Genomic DNA, 19064 nt, shown 5'->3' with positions numbered 1-19064 from the left:
GATCATCCCCATCCTTTCCCAACTCGACTGGATTCCCATCACACAGAGGATACAGTTCCAAGATCCTGGTCCTCACCTTCAAAACCCTCCACGGTCTTGCTCCCCCCTACCTCTCCGACCTCCTAACCCCCTTCCAGCCTGTTTGCTCCCTCCGCTCAGCAGCCTCCGGCCTGTTTCATGTCCCCCGCCTCGCTCACCCCACTATCAGCAGGTGGGCCTTCCTCCACTCTGCACCCACCCTCCAGAACTCCATCCCGCAGTCCCTCCATCTCGCCCCCTCCCTCATCACCTTCAAGACCCATCTCAAGACCCTCCTCTTTGACCGTGCTTTCTATCTCCTTGCTTCCACCCCCTGCCCTCCACCCTCCCCGACCCTCAACTCGGGTGTGTAACTCTGTCTGTCTAGCGCCTTGGGACATCCTCCATACAAATGCCATTTTGTTGTTGTTGTTGAATTCCCAACACCATCATTAACCCGTTCCACTCTGGAAATAGATTGGCCCCAAGATCATTTTCTGCAGGTCGGCATGATATAGTTCCGGTTACAGGAAGGAGTGTTTGAGTATAGTTTCTTATAAAGTTAATAAATACAGTACCACAAACTAGACCCAATATTGTCAGAAGTAACTTTGTAAATCTGTGCCGTAATATGTACTATTGTGGAAGCCAATCCATGTACAGCTGGGAGAACATACAATTTCTCCTCTACCAAAATCTACCTCACCTCCCGGCTCACATAAGACAAATTAATCAACAAAGCAATTCTATCACCCAAAATATTTACAGACACAATCAGTGCATTGGCAAAAAGTTTTTATTTGAAAATTTAGGCAATTAAAAGTTTGAATTTTTCTTGAAACAAAAAAACACAATAAAAGCAAAATATGCTGATTTGGATTTTATAAGGTGTATTTCTTCTACAGGACACAATCCACTTAAATTTTAGATAAGATAGGGCCAATTGCAATTATAATGAGCCTGTTAAACTGAATCAAGGTATTAGTATGTGTCTGAACCTATTGTTACAATGGTCTTTCAACATAGGATAGGCAGGTTTTGCAGAGCCATGCCCAGGGCTCCATTTCCTGCTTGAATCTTTAAATATTTTTTCCCTATTACTATGGTTCCATGATAAGTTGATTACAGAGAAAACATATGATGGAAGGAATCATCTCTGTAAAAGAAAGCCAAGATGAGATATGAAACCCTGAGTGAACAACTTTTCTGTTCTATTGGACACATACATCTATAACGGTAAATAACTTCACAACCTTTGAGGACAATTAAATAAAAATATAACGCAACATCTCTCTGTAATGCCAGATTTGAGATCTATACAAAAAAGGATGTTCACAAGGTGTGTGAAAGGCGAAGGAGGATTATAGAATTGCTTTAATAGATATTGGCAAGTGGATAAACGGAGAGGTATTTTTCCCAGCATCTCAAACATATATATGTGTATAAACATATATTGTATATTATTGATTTTTAATGAGAACAGAACCATTTAACTGAATTTCATTATTCAAGATCTTTTAAAAATAAAACACCCATAAAATAAATAATATTGCACCATAATAGTGCATTACAGAGGTCCCTTCATGCAAGGATAAAGCGACATTATGGTTTATTGCATCAGTGTAGTCTACATGAAAGGATTCTGTATTTCCCTGGAATTAACTGCAGGCAATTTCTCAGAAAACTCATCATCCTGTCTTGTACCAGATATAAAATACACTGCCAACTGCCCTAAAAATAATTAAAACTCAGAATGCCCTGACCTCTAGCAATATACAAAAGAAATCACGTAGAAGATTTAAACAGGTAGCAGGGAGTGAGTTCAAAGGATAGAGTATCCTATTATCAGATAACTTTTGTATTCCCAATTTACAATGTAACCTGAAGTCCCTCAATTATATTGCATTCTTACATAACTACTGTTTGATATCCACTATTCTATAGTCATATACACAAGCACAGGTAAAGCAGGCAATACAACCATATTGCTTCATGATACAATTACACTCTTTAAGATGCACAACATTCCTGTTGTCAGAAAGCTCTTCTCATGATTAACATAAAACAGTTTTTCGATACTTGTCTGTTTACCTACAATTAAAAAAAACTTTTCCATAAATTGTATATGCCTAATGCTATAGTTTTATAAAATGAAGTGGAATAAAATAAAATTATTATCTTGGATTCTTGACATTAAGAAAGTACATTTCATGTTTTTGTTTTGATTGTGGACGCTGCCATCAAAATATTGTGTTCAAACCTCTACATAGATATGTTCTGTCAAAGCTACTGGCAAAGTAATTAAGACACTTCCGTTATTTTTAATAAGCTGCATGAACCTGAGAGTGGATGTCTTGCAGTTTGATTCTGACTATCAAACCGGATAATCAGAAAGGGACTGTCCAATAAAATGGCCAAAGTAGCACAAAGTATGACGTCAGTTTAACTAGTCTGAGCGAGATCATGAGAGAGCAAACACAAACTTAGACCGTGTACTTATATCTTTCTGTAACAACCGATACATTGAACCTACAGTAAAGAAACCCCAAATAGTGTCGACTGTTTAAAATATTTTTTTCAAAAATCAGATGCTGGGAACAATAAAAATAAGGAACTGAACCACTTAAACACTTTTACCATTGTCCTGCAGGCAGACTCTAGGTGAGGACAATACATACAGTTCCACCCATGATGTTGAAGACAATGATACTGACAATGAGAGGGCTCACTGTGGTTTGGCACTTTCCCAACTCTGTTTTAAAACTGCAGTGCTCTATACCAAATACCATTTAAAATATTTTTATTTCAAATAAAATATTCAAGAGTTTTATCTTGATAAATCAGTTTTCATGTGATCAGTTTTTAAAAAATATTTTCATAAGTGATGTATTTCTGAATAGCTGCTTAATTGGCTGCTCTTTGAACTGATATGAATGACCCAGGGCTTGCAAGCACTCTGATTTCAAACATGCTTATTTCAAGGACTAGAATAATTTGGTTAAAACAGAAAATAAATATGTCATGTCAACATACAAATATTGTGTGTTGGATAGTGCTCAAGTGAGCTAAAGTTCTGCCTCCCAAACATAAGGCTGAGGCAGGTCTACCCATCATTTGAAATGTTAGGAAAATGCTATTGGTGCTTAACCAGGTACCTGATAGACAACCAGATTGGAGTGAGTTTTTTTTTGAATGGCAGAAGCCACTTGAAATATTTCTCACTGACTAAACAAGAAGCACCATTGACTCAGACAGATCTATTGTGGAGTCCTGTAGCTCAATGGTTAGAGCGCTCACTTTGCAAGAGAGAGACCTGGGTTTGATTCCCAGCAGGGTGAAACCTTGGGCAAGTTTCCTTACTCCACACACCTGATAATAATCCCTCCAAAAAACAAAACAATAATAAATTGGTCATTTCAATCCACGACTGTTTGTGGGACACTGCTGTGCGCACTTGGCTGCCGCATCTCACCTACAAATATATAGTCAATTCACTTTACAGTCTATTCTGTGAAGCGCTTTGAGACATCTAGAAGATGTGAAAAGCGCTATATCAAATGCAAGGATTATTATTATTATTGTTAGTTATAGAATTCTCATTATCTACGAGGATAAGTAGAATTCCAAGGGAAGAATATACATGAAAATTCCTGTAAGATGCCTAACAAGTTTAGATATTGGGCACTTAATCATTTTAAACCTTTTAAAAACTAATACTTTGATTGAAATATCGTTCAAATTCATCTTGTATTTTTGTTGAGAATGGAATGCTGTCTTAATACCTTGGCATATACAACTGAAATTGTGGAAACACTGAGTAATAAAATTGCAGGATATACAGCAAGGACTTTAAAAGTATCCTGTGATGTGGCAGATCAGTCATACATATCCTGGAACATTCTCTGCCCCATATCAATATATGCTTCCTTCTCTTCTGCAGTCATTTGTGTCACCAGCTCCGGCCGCTGACTAACTTGGCTATATGAATATGGCTGGCCTGCTACCAATACAGTTGGCTCATCCTCCACCTCTTCAAACTCATCATCTTCATCTGCTGCTGGTGCTATCTCTGGGAATGAGAATGGTCGAGGCGACTCATCCTCTGATTCACTGGTGTCACTCTCAGAGTCGCTGGCGTTTGATGTTGGGATTGCAGCAGCTGCAGCCACAGCTGCAGATGTGCTCTTCTTTTCGTGGATGAGCAATGTTTGCATGACTTCCTCATTTGCTTCAATTGGGTTGCCTTTCCCCTCATGATCTTGGTATGGGTCAACATCTGTAGCATCTATTAAGAATGCATCAGGGAAATAATAATATTTAGTTTTTAAAAAAAGTTTTATTTATTCATACAGGAATTGAATACAGGAGAAATAGAATGATTATGGCCATGCGCGCTCCACCTTATTAAGCCAGCCTGGAACCTTGGTATCCCAACTCAATTATCTCAACTATCCTTTCTACCCCACATCCTTCCCATGTCGCACTCTGCCTTCCCCCTCCATAGGCTGCAGATCATCCATAACTCTGCAGCCCATGTCCTCTCTAGTGTCAGGCTCCGTGACTCTATCACTCCCATCTTCACCCAACTACACTGGCTTCTCATCACACAGAAGATACAGTTCAAGATCCTGGTCCTCACCTTCAAAGGTCTCCATAGCCCTGTTCCCCCCTATCTCTGCGACCAACTAACCCCCAACCAACCTGCCCGCTCCGTCCACTCAGTGGGCACTGGCTGTTTTAAGTCCCCCGCCTTGTCCTCCCCACAATTGGTGGGCAGGCCTTCTGCCACTCTGCCCCCACCCTCTGGAACTCGACCCGCACTCCCTCGCCCCCTCCCTTGCCTCCTTCAAGACCCATCTCAAGACCCTCCTCTTTAACCGTGCCTTCGGTCACCTTTCTTCACCCCCTGCCCTCCCACCCTTCCCGATCCCCAGCTGGTCAGAAACACCGATTGATCAGTGCCTTGGGACGTCCTCCTGATGTGAAAGGCGCTATACAAATGCAATTTTGTTGTTGGAATCCAATGATTAAGGCCAATCTGGTGCTGAAAAATGAACACAACTTTCCAAATGAAATCAATGCAGTACTCAATATAATTACAACAGATCTTGTTGTTTTTATATTCTCGTCCTCTTGTTAAGAAGCCCAGGAACCCATGAGCATTACTAATTGCCTTCTGCCCTTGAAAACTAAATGTTAACAACTTAGGCACTTTGATGCTCAAATTCCTTTGCTCATCTACCCCTAATTATGCTTCCCCATTTAGAGTCTATTCTGACATTGGAGTTAGGGCTATCGACAGGTCACTGAAGGCAAAACCAGTGGAAGGTTATTATATACGTTTTCTTAACTTCATAGCCCAACAAACAGAAAACTCATCTCACCATCCTGGACTTCTTCCACTTCTGCAAAGCCTCCCCGGACAGTGCTCTCCCTCATCCAGATTGGCCTCTCCTTAGTTGGCTTCTCATCAGGCGCCATTTTGTTCTGAACATCATGCTCCTCCACATTGATGATAACATTCTGAGTGTAGAGGTCTTGGTAAGTAGGCCCTTTGTTTGCCCATGATTCTCTTTGGGGGCCTGACATATTTCCACTGCCAGCTGCCCGTTGACTATCAAAAAAAAATAACTGAGTCATAACAGCGAGCATAAACACGAGAGAAAGGTCACACATTTTCATTTGGTACATTATGCTCAAATTAAAATTATTTTTTATTAATGGTCCAGGGTAAGGCCACACATACACCATAGGTCAGAACCAAAACATTCAATCATTTTCAAAGCATTTGTCTATTATTGCAATAATAAAGTATTAAGTATTAAAAGTATTAGTGTTTTAATGTTCAAGGTCCTTTACTCAATGAAGTCAGTTATTACACCGATCACTAAAAATAACAATCTTTTATTCTGTCATTATAACAAAATGATTGATGGTAATGATAGAGCTCCCTTTAGAAGTAGAAAATCATATTGGTAAATTGGTAAATTTCATTTTAATGAACTAGTCTCCTAGACTTCAAAATAGTATTCACCGTTTGTCCTGACATAAAAGTAGACTGATTTTCAATTTTCTACCTCTGGCACACACTTGAGAACAGGTTACAACATACTTGTATGTAAGATTTGTAAATCTGTGTAAGAAAGTAATTGCAGAGCAATACTTTCAGATATCCCAAGATAGAACAAGAGAGCAAGTTTCAGGGATACGAAGCACAATTTTAAAACAGACACCAGGCGGTATTCATTTACCCCAAGACCAATCAATATTCTGGGTTACCAGAAGGGTGGTGGAGGCTAGGATACTGAAATGATTTACTATCTCAGTAATAGATGGATGGATTTTCTGGAATGATGACATCAAATCGTCCGAAGGGCTCTGTTTATCTGGACCTTTTGTGTGATCTATGGTTATTTAACAGACATAGATAATGATATTTGAGAACAGGACAAGCTATAATGATGATGGAGGAGCTATTACTTTTTGCCTAGCATCTTGGATACATGCAGCTGGAGAAATTACGACATCTTCACAAACAATGCACATCTGTTGCATAAATGAGTAATCTCCCCTAATACATGTATAAAACAAGCATGTGTATCAGTGTCAATGTTTGTTTACTATCCCTGCTCATCTACATCTTAATCAATGGCATTGGGACAACAATGGCTATACAAATTTACATTTATATAATGTAATAGGATTAAAATTGCAAGATTTCCCTTATTTACTTTAATTTACTTTAATTGTGGATTCTTCAATGTTTGTTTACTATCCCTGCTCATCTACATCTTAATCAATGGCATTGGGACAACAATGGCTATACAAATTTACATTTATATAATGTAATAGGATTAAAATTGCAAGATTTCCCTTATTTACTTTAATTTACTTTAATTGTGGATTCTTCAGAACGGTATTCATTGCAATTTTCTCTTTTATGTCTTCTATGAATCTTTTTTAAAGAAATCATGTGAGAGGCAAAAGATACTGAATTTGACTGTTTGCATGCACCACAGAAAAATATATTTTTGAACAGTTATAAACATTGAGGGATTAAAATGACGTCAAACTGGGATTAAATCAGCAAATACCTGTAAATTGACAGAATGTAAATTGACAACCATCTCATTGCAGTCCTGGATCTGCCATTCATTCTCTAACTTCACCTCTTGTCACCTGATTAATGGTTGTGATCTGTCTTACATTGGACTTTATAAAAATTGTGTAACTAAATAGGTTACTAACATGATTCAAATTAAGAAGATCCTTCAGACTAGTTGATTTCATCCTCTCAGAGTATCAACCCTACTGTCTCCCATCACAGTATCTAAATGTTTTTTAATTGAGAATAGTGCCTTGGCCTTAACCAACTATTCTGGTCATTTATTCCAGTTTTTGGTTAAATAAATAGTTTGTGATTTATGTTTAAATTTACCCTTCATAACCCTGGTCATTGTGCCCTAAGCTGCCTTGCCTTGGATGAAAGTATTGTTCCAGTTTACTTTCTCGATCCCATTAAGCATCTTATTTAGAATCCTCCCCCATTGCTGCTGTATAAGTATATTCACAGCACCAGTATTGTGTACAGTACTGGATATACCAGAACTGTGGTACATTCCAGAGATGATTGACTGGTTTCCTCCACTCATGCGACATTTGGGGGGGGGGGGGGGGGGGGAGAAATGATTCATCCTTTGACTATTAAAGACAGCACATTACGTTGAAGGATTGATGTCAGCAGCTCTTTGCAACCTCAGTCCATATATGTAGCTATTTTCAATCATGGAATGCATCACAGATAAGCTTCAGAAGCAGATGCAGGCGTTTTCTATTGAAATTGGAACTCCAGCTGATTTTCACCACACCAACTTGGAGCAAACCATATCAGTTTTTATATGTCCCAGGACAATCACACTGCTTTCCATCTACAGTGTTATATTTCATGTTATGTCGTATATAAGCACTAATTAACCACAAAAATAAACAACTTATAGTCATTTAGTCTGTATGAAAGCGTTTTTTTTAATTGCTGTGGAGCTATCCAGTTCCCCTTTGAATAATTCTATTGATCCAGCCTCAGTATTTACTGCTCAGGAATTCTATCAACTAATAACACTCTGAGTGATAAAAAAAATCTTTCCAATCTTTCCCCGATTCTTCTACTTACAATCTGAAACTAGGGCCCCTTATCACCAATTCCTTAACTAAATAAAACTATTTTGTTCCTTTAATATGTTTGGTAGGATGAAGAATGCAAAACAACAATTTAAATTACATTCCTACCTTGATTTAAGTGATGGAATTTCTGTGGGCTCTGGCTCGAGGATTTCATAGGCCAGATTAATATCTTCAGTTTCTCTCAATAGGGCATAGATCGGTTCAATCTGCTCATTGAATCTTGCCAAAAGTGTTCTTGCGTCTTTCTTTGGTAATGCAGATTCATCCTCTTCTACCTCAGTATGACAGAAGGTACACCGGAATGTTCCTGCAATGATAGAATGTAATCTTCAGTTATTATTTCATCAATTTGAATGCCATGACGTAAGTGAACTTTCAACAGTTTTACATAGGATTGTCAAGTTAGCTTTTCCCATTGTGCCAATTATGCTGATAATCAACAAGAATAGTCCTTGGTGAATAAGGAAGCCTTTTGGTGCATCTTGAATAACTTGGATTACTGATTCTACCTTGAATAATGTTGGTTGTTTAACAGGAAATGGGATTTGGAATTAAGTTGAAGAATACCGTAGTAACAACAACAAGCTTACATTTGTATAGCACCTTTCACGTTGGGAGGATGTCCCAAGGCGCTGGACAGTGTACAGCATTTCAGACCCGAGCTGGGGTCAGGGAGGGAGAAGGGAGGGGACCGATGGCATGATCGAAGAGGAGGGTTTGGAGGTGGGACTTGAAGGAGGCTAAGGAGGGGGCGAACCGGAGTGATTGGGGGATGGAATTCCAGAGGTTGGGGGCAGAGTGGCTGAAGGCTCTCCCGCCAATGGTGGGGTGGGTGGGTTGGAGGAAGTGGAGCAGGCCAGAGCCGGCTGAGCGGAGGGAGCGGGCGGGTTGGTAGGGGGTCAGGAAGTCGCAGAGGTAGGGTGGGGCGAGACCATGGAGAGCTTTGTAGGTGAGGACCAGGATCTTGAACTGGATCCTCTGAAGGACAGGGAGCCAATGGAGTCGGGCGAGAGTGGTGGAGATGGGGTTATGGAGTTTGGTGTGGGAGAGGACATGGGCTACAGAGTTCTGGATTATCTGCAGCCTGTGGCGGGAGGAGTTGGGAAGGCCGACAAGCAGGACGTTTGCATAGTCGAGCCTGGAGGTGATGAAGACATGAACAAGAGTTTCAGCGGCCTGAGGGGTGAGGTAGTGGCGGAGTCGGGCGATGTTACGGAAGTGAGGGAAGGCAGAGCGGGTCATGGCTTGGATGTGGGGAAGAAGATAGTTGAGCTTATTTAGTAAACACTAAATCCATTACCAATTCAAAATGACAAAGCTAATAAAAGAAGATTACTTGTTCTTTTTGTTATGTCTATGAGAAAGATTGATATTACGAACCACATCAATTCCAACTATTTAAAACTTTAATGGTGAGCTTTTTTATGTTATGTGTCTGTGATATAAAGCAAAAAATGCTGGCTGTCCAAACACAGAAATAATCTTCTCATGGGACATAATGGTAGACATATAGACCCTAGCCAAAGAAGCAAAGGAACAAAAGTGGCACAGCTGTCCACCTTCCCTATGTATTTATCTGGGGACAAAGCATTAATAATAGAAGCCTTTGTAACACATTAAATTGGTTGAAGTGAAGAACATTCGGCAACAAATGGAGGAACTCTTGAAGAGACAATTGAACTTTACAATTATGCATGTATGCTTGACAAGCTACCGAGGAATGGAATTTTCTTTTTCATTTTATACTCAAATGATGTCAAGCAAACTCATGTCATGCACAATATTGTCCAGAGGTGAAACCTCTGCCAAATGCAACATACATGCAGTGACGATATGTGCAGCCATAAGGGTATCTCTAACAGTATCAGTATGATCAGTTTAATTTCCTGCGGAACCATTCCCCTATCCGATTCAATTAGTTCCTGTGATGGAAAACAAATTCTTTCTGATAACTCCTCACAGAAATGTATTGTTCTGGAACAAAGGCTATATATAGTAATTTATGTGATGTGTTATTTTGTTTCACAGTCATTATTTTTATTTTGAGATTGAATAATAATCAACATGGTCTCTTTCTCTATACAGCCTTTCAGAGGAAGAAACATTTGAAAAAGGCCATTTAACCTAAAATTTAAGACTGCATTTAATAGGACTTTTAACTAAAGGTTAAGATTTTCAAACAGCTACAATTATTTGCCAAACATTCTCTAACTTGGCAATATACTGTTTTGTGTTGGCACCATTAATTTAAAAGTTTATTTTAATTATACAAAACAATATCACCATCAACACAGACAAATTGCTTTGTTTTTGCAGCGGGACATGAATAAACATTTTTTAAAACCAGCACATATTGTTGGGCAAAGAAACATTTCAAATTGTAGAAACTTTATAAAATACAAAGAAAACAATTTATGAAGGAAGTTAATTTTGAAAAGGATACATTAAGTTCCAACTAACCTTTTTTTCCACCCCTAATTTTCTCCCCTTCTCTCCTAAAGACAGTGAAACATGTTGGGCTATATTTCCAGATGCTAATTGTCTTCTGGTATTTTGCCCGAATTGCCATTCTTTATGTATTATCCCAGACAATCAATGGTAGCAGCTGAATACTTTCCAAAGGGGATCACTGGAGACCAATCAAGAGTTGGAATCTGAATAATTACCCCCCATTTCTGGCCAGAGGCATTGGGACCATTTTCATCATCACCTGGTGGACAAGTTTGTCATCACAAACTAGATAATCCCTGCATGTGATGCTATAAATCAAACCCGACGCCACACTGATAAGTATAATTCAATAGCACAACAGGCAGTGCATTTTACCCACAGAGGGAAGCCCAACTGACCTTTTACGCTTGCCGAGACATTGACACGACTGCACATCCCACCTGCAAGATTAGATTTACCTCCCTTTGTTTTCTACAAGTGCTGCTTATTAGTCACAAAATTAATTTGTTTAAATGGTCTTTTTATGGTCTGCATAATAACAAAAACAATCACAGTACTATGAAGAAAATAAAATTGCCATCAAGTAATCTCTTCAATTTTATTTCATTAAGTCTGGATTCCAAACTGAAAATTTGATAGTTGAAGCCAAATCTTAGATGCACTGGACAACATTTTCTGACAACTGAAAGAAAACTACAATAATGAAAAGCCACTGGTAGTACCTATCGCTTTTTAAAAAAACATTGATAGAGGTTATATGTCAAAAATATTCTTTAAAGATTAGTTTGATACTTATTTTTATTGTGTATCCTCTTTAAATATATATAGAATACTAAAACAAAAAATAACCATGTAGTCATTTCACAAAATAGCAATAATAATCTGCTAATATAGTCCTTCAAGAATCGTTTTACATAAGATTTAGTTGTCTGAGAGTCAAATGACCTAAAACATGGTCATTTCACAGCAGCTACCCAGGAGGTTTGCATTTTTCATTAATACTTAGTACAATCTGTCACAAAATAGAACTAGAACATTAACAAATACAACAACAACAAGATTTCATTTATGGAGCGCCTTTCACGTCGGGAGGACGTCCCAAGGCGCTGGACAGTTGGGTCGGGACCCGAGCAGGGGGGAAATGGTCAGGGTGAGGGGAGGGAACGGAGGGAGGGAGCGAGGAGGGGGTAAAGAGTCGAGAGGGGAGCTGAAGGCACGGTTGAAGAGAAAGGTCTTGAGACCGGAAGGCGAAGGCACTGGGGGATGGAGTTCCAGAGCCTAGGTGCTGAGAGGCTGAAGGCCCGGTCACCGATGGTAGGGCGGTTCGGGCGGGGGATGTGGAGCAGACCGGAGCCAGAGGAACGGAGGGTACGGGCAGGTAAATAGGGGGATAGTAGGTCGGAGAGGTAGGAGGGAGCAAGGCCGTGAATGGCCTTGTAGGTGAAGATGAGGATCTTGAATTCGATCCTCTGGGGGATGGGGAGCCAGTGGAGGCGAGCGAGGGTGGGAGTGAGAGTAAAAAAAACTTACTTTCCATCAGGTTTGTTCTTACACCAATTCCCTGGTTTTCAGAATTTACTACCAGTGGCAAAACCTATCAACGTCAAATATATTAATGCTACACGGGTCTTTGGGACTGTAGAAAAATTGGTTTGGAACTGAGAATTTATGAGCTCTATCACGACTTTGGTTCCTGTTGGAAATGGTATCACCTTAAGCTTGCATTTTGTAAAGTTTTAATCCTTAAAAACTCTTTATTTTGTTTTCTTGCATCTTCTTTCTTTTCTCTCTTATTCTTTCGAGTCACCCAATTCACCAGCTTCCACAGATTGAGCTTGACACCTACTCTCTCCGGCCTCTACCAGTGTCTCTAAAGTGGATTGTATGAAGTGTATACTTCATCTTATTTTCTCTCCAACAATGTAAAAATCTAGCAAACTGATCAGATTCAAGTTTCCTTCTTTTGGTATTTCCAAAGTCTATTTCAGATGAGTTCAGGTAGTTTTAAACCAGTTCCTAGTGGACACAATTCAAAGCAAAAAGCGGTTCATAAATTCTACACAAATCGGTACTAAATTGCCAATCTCACTTGCAGATCTCAGAAGGATAGTTGCTGAGTGAAGTTGGAGTTAAACATATTGTAGAGACATTTTAAAGTAGCTTTCTGAATGTCGACATTCCGGATGTCGATATGCTATAATAGAATTTGGTCATTACAATTAAACAAGAAAATAATATTTTGCAACTAGTTTTCTTTTTGGCTCCTTACTGATCCTTACTTAATGCAAATTGGATCTGTCATGATTACTCCGGGGGGGAAGGGGGGGAATGGGAATGGACATGGTGAAATCCCAAATCCATCTTATGTTAATAGATTAAAAAAAGTAAGTCTTGAAACTTAAGTCTGCCAATGTTATATGAATCTTCTGCATTTGAAATATGATACAAAGTAACATTTGTATAGGGCCTTTTGCGTCGGGAGGACGTCCCAAGATGATGGACAGTCAAGGATTTGGACTTTCTGGACCCGAGCAGAGGGTCGGGATCGGGGAGTGTGGCTGAAGTTTCGTTTGAAGAGGAGGGTTTTGAGACACAGCTTGAAGGAGGCAAGGGAGTGAGTGAGGCGAAGGGAATGTGGGATGGAGTTCCATAGGGTGGGGGCAGAAAGGCTGAAGACCCGAGCAGACCAGTGGACAGGTTGAAGGCGAGGACAATGATTTTGTAACTCTATCCTCTTGGGGGGTTGGGAGCCAGTGGAGCCGGGCGAGGGTGGGGGTGATGGGTCACAGAACTTGGTGCGGGAGAGGACACGAGCTGCAGAGCTCTTCACAGAATAACAGAATAATCCTTGAGTTTGATATAGCGCTTTTCATGTCTTCTAGATGTCTCAAAGCGCTTCACAGAATAGACTGTAAAGTGAATTGACTATATATTTGTGGGAAAAATGCGGTAGCCAATTGCGCACAGCAGTGTCCCACAAACCGTCGTGGATTGAAGTGACCAATTTATTATTGTTTTTTTTCTTGAGGGATTATTATCAGGAATGTGGAGTAAGGAAACTCGCCCAAGGTTTTGCCCTGCCGGGAATCGAACCCAGGTCTCTCACTTGCAAAGCGAGTGCTCTAACCACTGAACTACAGGACTCCACATAGAATGCAATATAAGGACCATTAAAGTTGATTTTCACCGATAATGTTTTTTTTTCGGTAGTCAGTAGGTAAGAAATGATTTTAACTTGAATTTAATGTTTTAATGTTTCACAATCGATATACTGTAAAGTGAATTGACTGTATATTTTGTGGGCAAAATGCAGCAATTAATTGTGCACAGCAGTGTTCTACAACAGTCGTAGATTGAGTGACCAAATTATTATTATTTATTTTACTAGCAAGTAACTTAAAATCTGCAATAATATTCTACCAACAGAGGCCTCATAACACACACTTTACATCTACAACACCGTAAATATGAAATTTGGTAATGTTTAACCAGTGTTTTGTCTCATAATTCAGAACTTCTAGATGCACAGATGTTAAACATGGAAGACATGTGTAACTAGGATGTTGGGAGCGGATGTTACCATTAGCATGCCAGCTGCCCCTGTTTGAAGAACAGTGGAGAGGGATTTGGAGATTACTTTCTAAATTAATTAAAAGTGAATTATTTTTCTATAATTTTATTCTAAGAAATAGCCAAAACTAGAAAATGTGTAAAATGATTTAAGCTGAATAGCATTTTCATGATACATATCCTTTCTTGGGGGCAGCAGTTTCAAACGTGACAGATTGGTATAAAGAGCGCAACAACTCTCCATTTACTGTGCTATTGAAGTCCTTCATTTCTGACATTAGGAACACACAATTCCACTTGTTGGTAAAGTTACCTCTCCATCAGTGGCATAGACTAGGTTCGGCAACATTGCAAACATTTATTTCTACATCTTTTCCCCTGGCGTTTATTCCAATGTTGTTTGCTGTGAAAAAGTAACCTATACTACATTTTATTTGTCCATTGCCGTGATATTGAAACAAGTCAGTCAGAAACATTATTCTTTTGAATATTAAACTGTGGATTTGTACTGAACTGTACAATACAATATGTAGCATATTTCAAGCCAGGAAGATGTCTTACAGTCCTTGAACTACACCACTAAGCAAAAACAGAGTGATAAAAAAAATGTTGTTTAATTTGTTTTACTTTCTTTGACAGCAATTCTATATAAAGGAGGATAGTTTGCAGGTGAGTTATCGCTGATGTCACTCCAGTAAGTGCAAATGTTAGTTTTAGACGATTTCACTGTGAAAACGCTGCCACCAAATGATACAATAAAAATGACTGACTGGATATATACAGTTATATCCATTATTCTGTATTGTTTCCTTGGGAGAAGTTACATTCAGAATCACCTGAGCTGGAAGGTATAAATGATATTTAGGAAAACAAAATTAAATTACATCTCACCTACAAAAGTATAGGAGGCAGTCAGTGATGTCAATTCTTTAAGACAAGAATTCACTACGACACAGAAGCAATATATTTGGTGCTGTTTAATAATAATAATAATCCTTGCATTTGATATAGCGCTTTTCACGTCGGGAGGACGTCCCAAAGCGTTTCACAGAACACACTGTAAAGTGAATTGACTGTATATTTGTGGGCGAACGCGGCAGCCAATTGCACACAGCAATGTCTCACAAACAGTCGTAGATTGAAAATGACCAATTTTATTATTGTTTTTGGAGGGATTATTATTAGGCTCTGTGTGGAGTAAGGAAACTTGCCCAAGGTTTCGCCCTGTCTGGAATTGAACTCAGGTCTCTCACTTGCAAAGCGAGTGCTCTAACCACTGAGCTACAGGACTAATCTCTGGAATGTGCTGCCAATTTCAACAAGTGGGGTTTACTAATGTATTAATGCTGAGATCTGATTTATGAAAACTACATCATCTTAATAGAAAAAGAATAATTCTTTCACCATCTCTAAACTGGGTGGACTATCTAATTCCTACAGTAAATGGTAATTGTGAATGTTGATAAAATAGCAATACCTACAATATATGGCATGATAAGGACGTAATCTACATTTGTTGTTTGAATACTGCTGAATTTCGTAGCAGATTTATGCTTTTTGATCTGTCGCCCTTGATGGCTTTTCAACTATTTGTGTAGCAGCTTGGATTGCTTACACAGCAACATCTTTCTAATCTTCTCCGCAGATCTCGCCAAAAATTGGCCTTAGAGACATGGTTGCAACCTGACTCAAAGTCAATAGGTGCATCACGCTGACATTTTTACAACTATATTTTAGAGTTTTACAAAACAAACTGCAATTGTAAGCTTTCATAGACAGTGATTACCAGCCTTCACTCTATTTGTCTTGGTTGGGCTTTAAATAAATAAATTCTGTTTCATAGTATTATATTAATCTATAGATGTTACCCATATATTTGAGATGTTAGCTAATCACAATTATAGATCTTGTGATGACACAAAGGAGATTGCTGGTAGTCTGATATTTTAGTAGTGTCTTACGTGGTTCAATAAAATAAATGAGATGATTTTGCAGGAGGCTTCCCCGTGGGGATTTAGATTAAAGCCCAAAACTGTTTTTTCAGCAAAATTGCCTGTCATGGGGGAATTTTCAATCTTAGTTTACTTCTTGGTTGAAGCCGTTAAAAGACCATTTTCAGTTGTACTCTACAACATAAACACAAGTTGTTGCTGTAAACAAATCCTCCGTAGGTGGGGGGGGGGGGGGGGGGGGAGTGGCGTGTAGTGCGGTCTCCTCGGAGTTGAACTTGCTCCAAGGTAATATGCCTGGTAATGGGATTTCAGAATACAGCCAGCCCACTGCGGAAGTCCGGTTCCTGAGCCAGGCGGGTCTGTAGTACTCCAGGGCACTGCTGATGGCAGCATAGATGGCTCATCCGCTGGACCTAGAAGGGCAGTCCAGTCGCTGTGATGAGGGAGTCGTCCCACTCAGCTCCTGTTAACCCTGCAAGCCAAAGCACTAACGGGTAGGGTGGTCCCAGCTGGATAAGCAGCGGGAAAGCTTGCCGGACAGCAATATCAATGGCAGGTCGTGTGGTTTTTAGCTGGTTAGACTTCAGCAGTATCCCAACGCACATTCTGGAGTCCCTAAGCCTTGGCTCTTGCCAACATGTGCCTAATACTTTCCGGAATTAGGCGCATGTTGGCAAGAGCCAAGGCAGGATGTGTCCCTCCAGGGAGAAAGTGAAACTCTTAAGCATGGTGATGCTGGGACGTCCTCCTGACGTGAAAGGCGCTTTATAAATGGAATCTTGTTGTTGTTGTTGTTGTGATGGCTTTCTGCATGTGTCAGACACCTGTCTGACCCCCCAAAAAATTGATTAAGAGTTTAAGACAGAGGTGACTGACTTGTTACTCTGAGGTTTGCAGTGTACTCTAGTTCTCCTGATTGTACAAAGATTTATGCATAGGAATATTCCTACTTTCAGTTATGTATATTTTTTAAAAAAGCATTTAAATGTTTTTTGCACCACTCCAGTCACCTGACCCAACGTTAATCTGGTAGACTGTTGGCTTGAATCCATTACGTGAAATAAACCACTGAAGCAAATGGACATAAGTGATTTTTTAAAAATGTAGAATGATGTTCTCAGTTCATTTTTAAACACAAAGTTCACCAATCACTGTCAACAAGCAAGAGTTGATTAATCCATAGGCACTGGAAAACTCTCAAGAACAGATTCCCATTACATAAAAAATTTAAATAACTTGCATTTTACCACCAGCTACTAACCCCAGAAAAGTCTAAAATGTTGCATTTTGGAGGAGTAATACAAAAACACACAAAAGCAATTGGCAGAGGTGCACAGATTTTGGCAGGTATCAACTTTGGAGGAGAAGAAGTTGATCTTTTAGCATTACTGATTTGTTCAGTATTGTATTAAATAAAACAATACTTGCATTTGATATTGCGCCAGTCACATCAGAAGGACACCTGAAAGCTCTTAACATGATTTGCTGTAAAACGTAGCGGCTACAGTATTTGCATGTAAACACAACTAATTTGGTATAGCAATGTCCAACAAACCCTCATGAAGTGAATGACATTTGGGGGATTGTTGGTCAGGACATTGGGCAAAATTCCTTTTTCTTTTGACTGGTGCCATGGGATCTTTGACGACCAACTGAACAGGCAGACAGGACCTCAATTTCAGGTACTTAAAGCGAGCACCTTCAATATTGACAATGTTGAAGGCACCTTCAAAAATGACAATGTTGGGAGTATCAGCCTGGACTTTTTGAGATCAAAGTTCCAACATGGTGCTTGAACCCAACCTTCTGACTTAACATGAATACCAAGTGAGCTAAGCCTTTATCGACACCTTATTTGTCAGTAATGCTAGTATTGCTCCCCATTTCACAATTTTTACAGACATCTCTGGTCCAATTTTCCAACCCAACACTACAGTAAAACTAGTTTGTATTTGATGCTTTCAANTTTTTTTTTGATAATCCATAAAACTAGTACCAGAAGATCTATGAGATGAAAGACAAAATTGAAAAACAGGTGTACTTTCCAGTCATTAACCAACAACATTAATTATTTTTAGATAGATAATAAGCAGTTAAAACATGGATTGAAGTTTTGCAGCATTTTGGGAGAAGATAATATCTTACTTCTACTTTTAAAGCCTTTGGAGTTCAAAATTCACTCGCAGTCGTTACAGTACTCCCGTTTGTCAGTTTGTATTTGTCAGTTCAACAGAGCTTTCTCAAATGGTTGCTGGTATGACTCCTCTTTTTTTCACTCGCATTAAAGTATGATGATGATATTAAGCATTGATAAGAATGAGAAAGAAAATCCATAAATGCGTGAAATATTGTCAAGCCAGAAGAATCAGCATGTAAAATGATAAAACGAACAATCCATGGGAGTAATTATATGAGGATGGGAATTAAAATGGAAGAAAAAACCCTATTTTTTGTGTGCCTCATCTCAAAGCGACTTACTTTAATTAATGTCAAGTGTAGTGACTGTTTTGCAGGCAAGAGTTAATGAAATTTTATTGCAGAATAAAAATTGTGTGCAGTGAACTCATTTTGGAAGCTGATATTACCCGAGAGCTCATCTGAAAATTAGAAAAACTTTCACAATTAACCTTTCAAAACTCCTACACATACCATGATCATACCTGCTTAAAACCAGCAGTTAAGAGGTCACAGTACTCCATTAGGATGTGTATTATACGCTTTGCCATCTGTCCATAGTTTATTTTAGGACAGAGCCGGCGTATCTCAAGCAAAGACACTGCATGCACTGCAGCTCCCCCGATGCTGCTCTCTGCAGGAATGAAAGTGTCAGTCTCTCTCATGTACACAACAAAGTGAGAGGGATGGGAAACAGATGGTAACAACTTCAAGACA

General features: G+C 39.3%; 1 protein-coding gene across 3 annotated transcripts in view; it reads right to left on the bottom strand.

Moving 5' to 3' along the window:
* Positions 1-3577: 3577 nt before the first annotated feature.
* gtf2e1 (general transcription factor IIE, polypeptide 1, alpha) overlaps positions 3578-19064 on the bottom strand; it is a 31740-nt gene continuing 16253 nt past the window's right edge. For all 3 annotated transcript variants that reach the window (XM_007908706.2, XM_042334685.1, XM_042334686.1), the window contains exons 3-5: positions 8305-8506; positions 5403-5632; positions 3578-4303 (exon numbers count right to left, since the gene is read on the bottom strand). In XM_007908706.2, coding sequence (XP_007906897.1) covers positions 3894-4303; positions 5403-5632; positions 8305-8506 — 842 coding nt within the window. In that variant the 3' untranslated portion in view covers positions 3578-3893. The remainder of the gene's footprint in view (positions 4304-5402; positions 5633-8304; positions 8507-19064) is intronic.

The sequence above is a fragment of the Callorhinchus milii genome, unplaced genomic scaffold, assembly GCF_018977255.1.
Source record: "Callorhinchus milii isolate IMCB2004 unplaced genomic scaffold, IMCB_Cmil_1.0 Scaffold4, whole genome shotgun sequence".
NCBI lineage: Eukaryota > Metazoa > Chordata > Chondrichthyes > Chimaeriformes > Callorhinchidae > Callorhinchus > Callorhinchus milii.
This window is presented reverse-complemented; position numbering and strand designations above follow the sequence as displayed.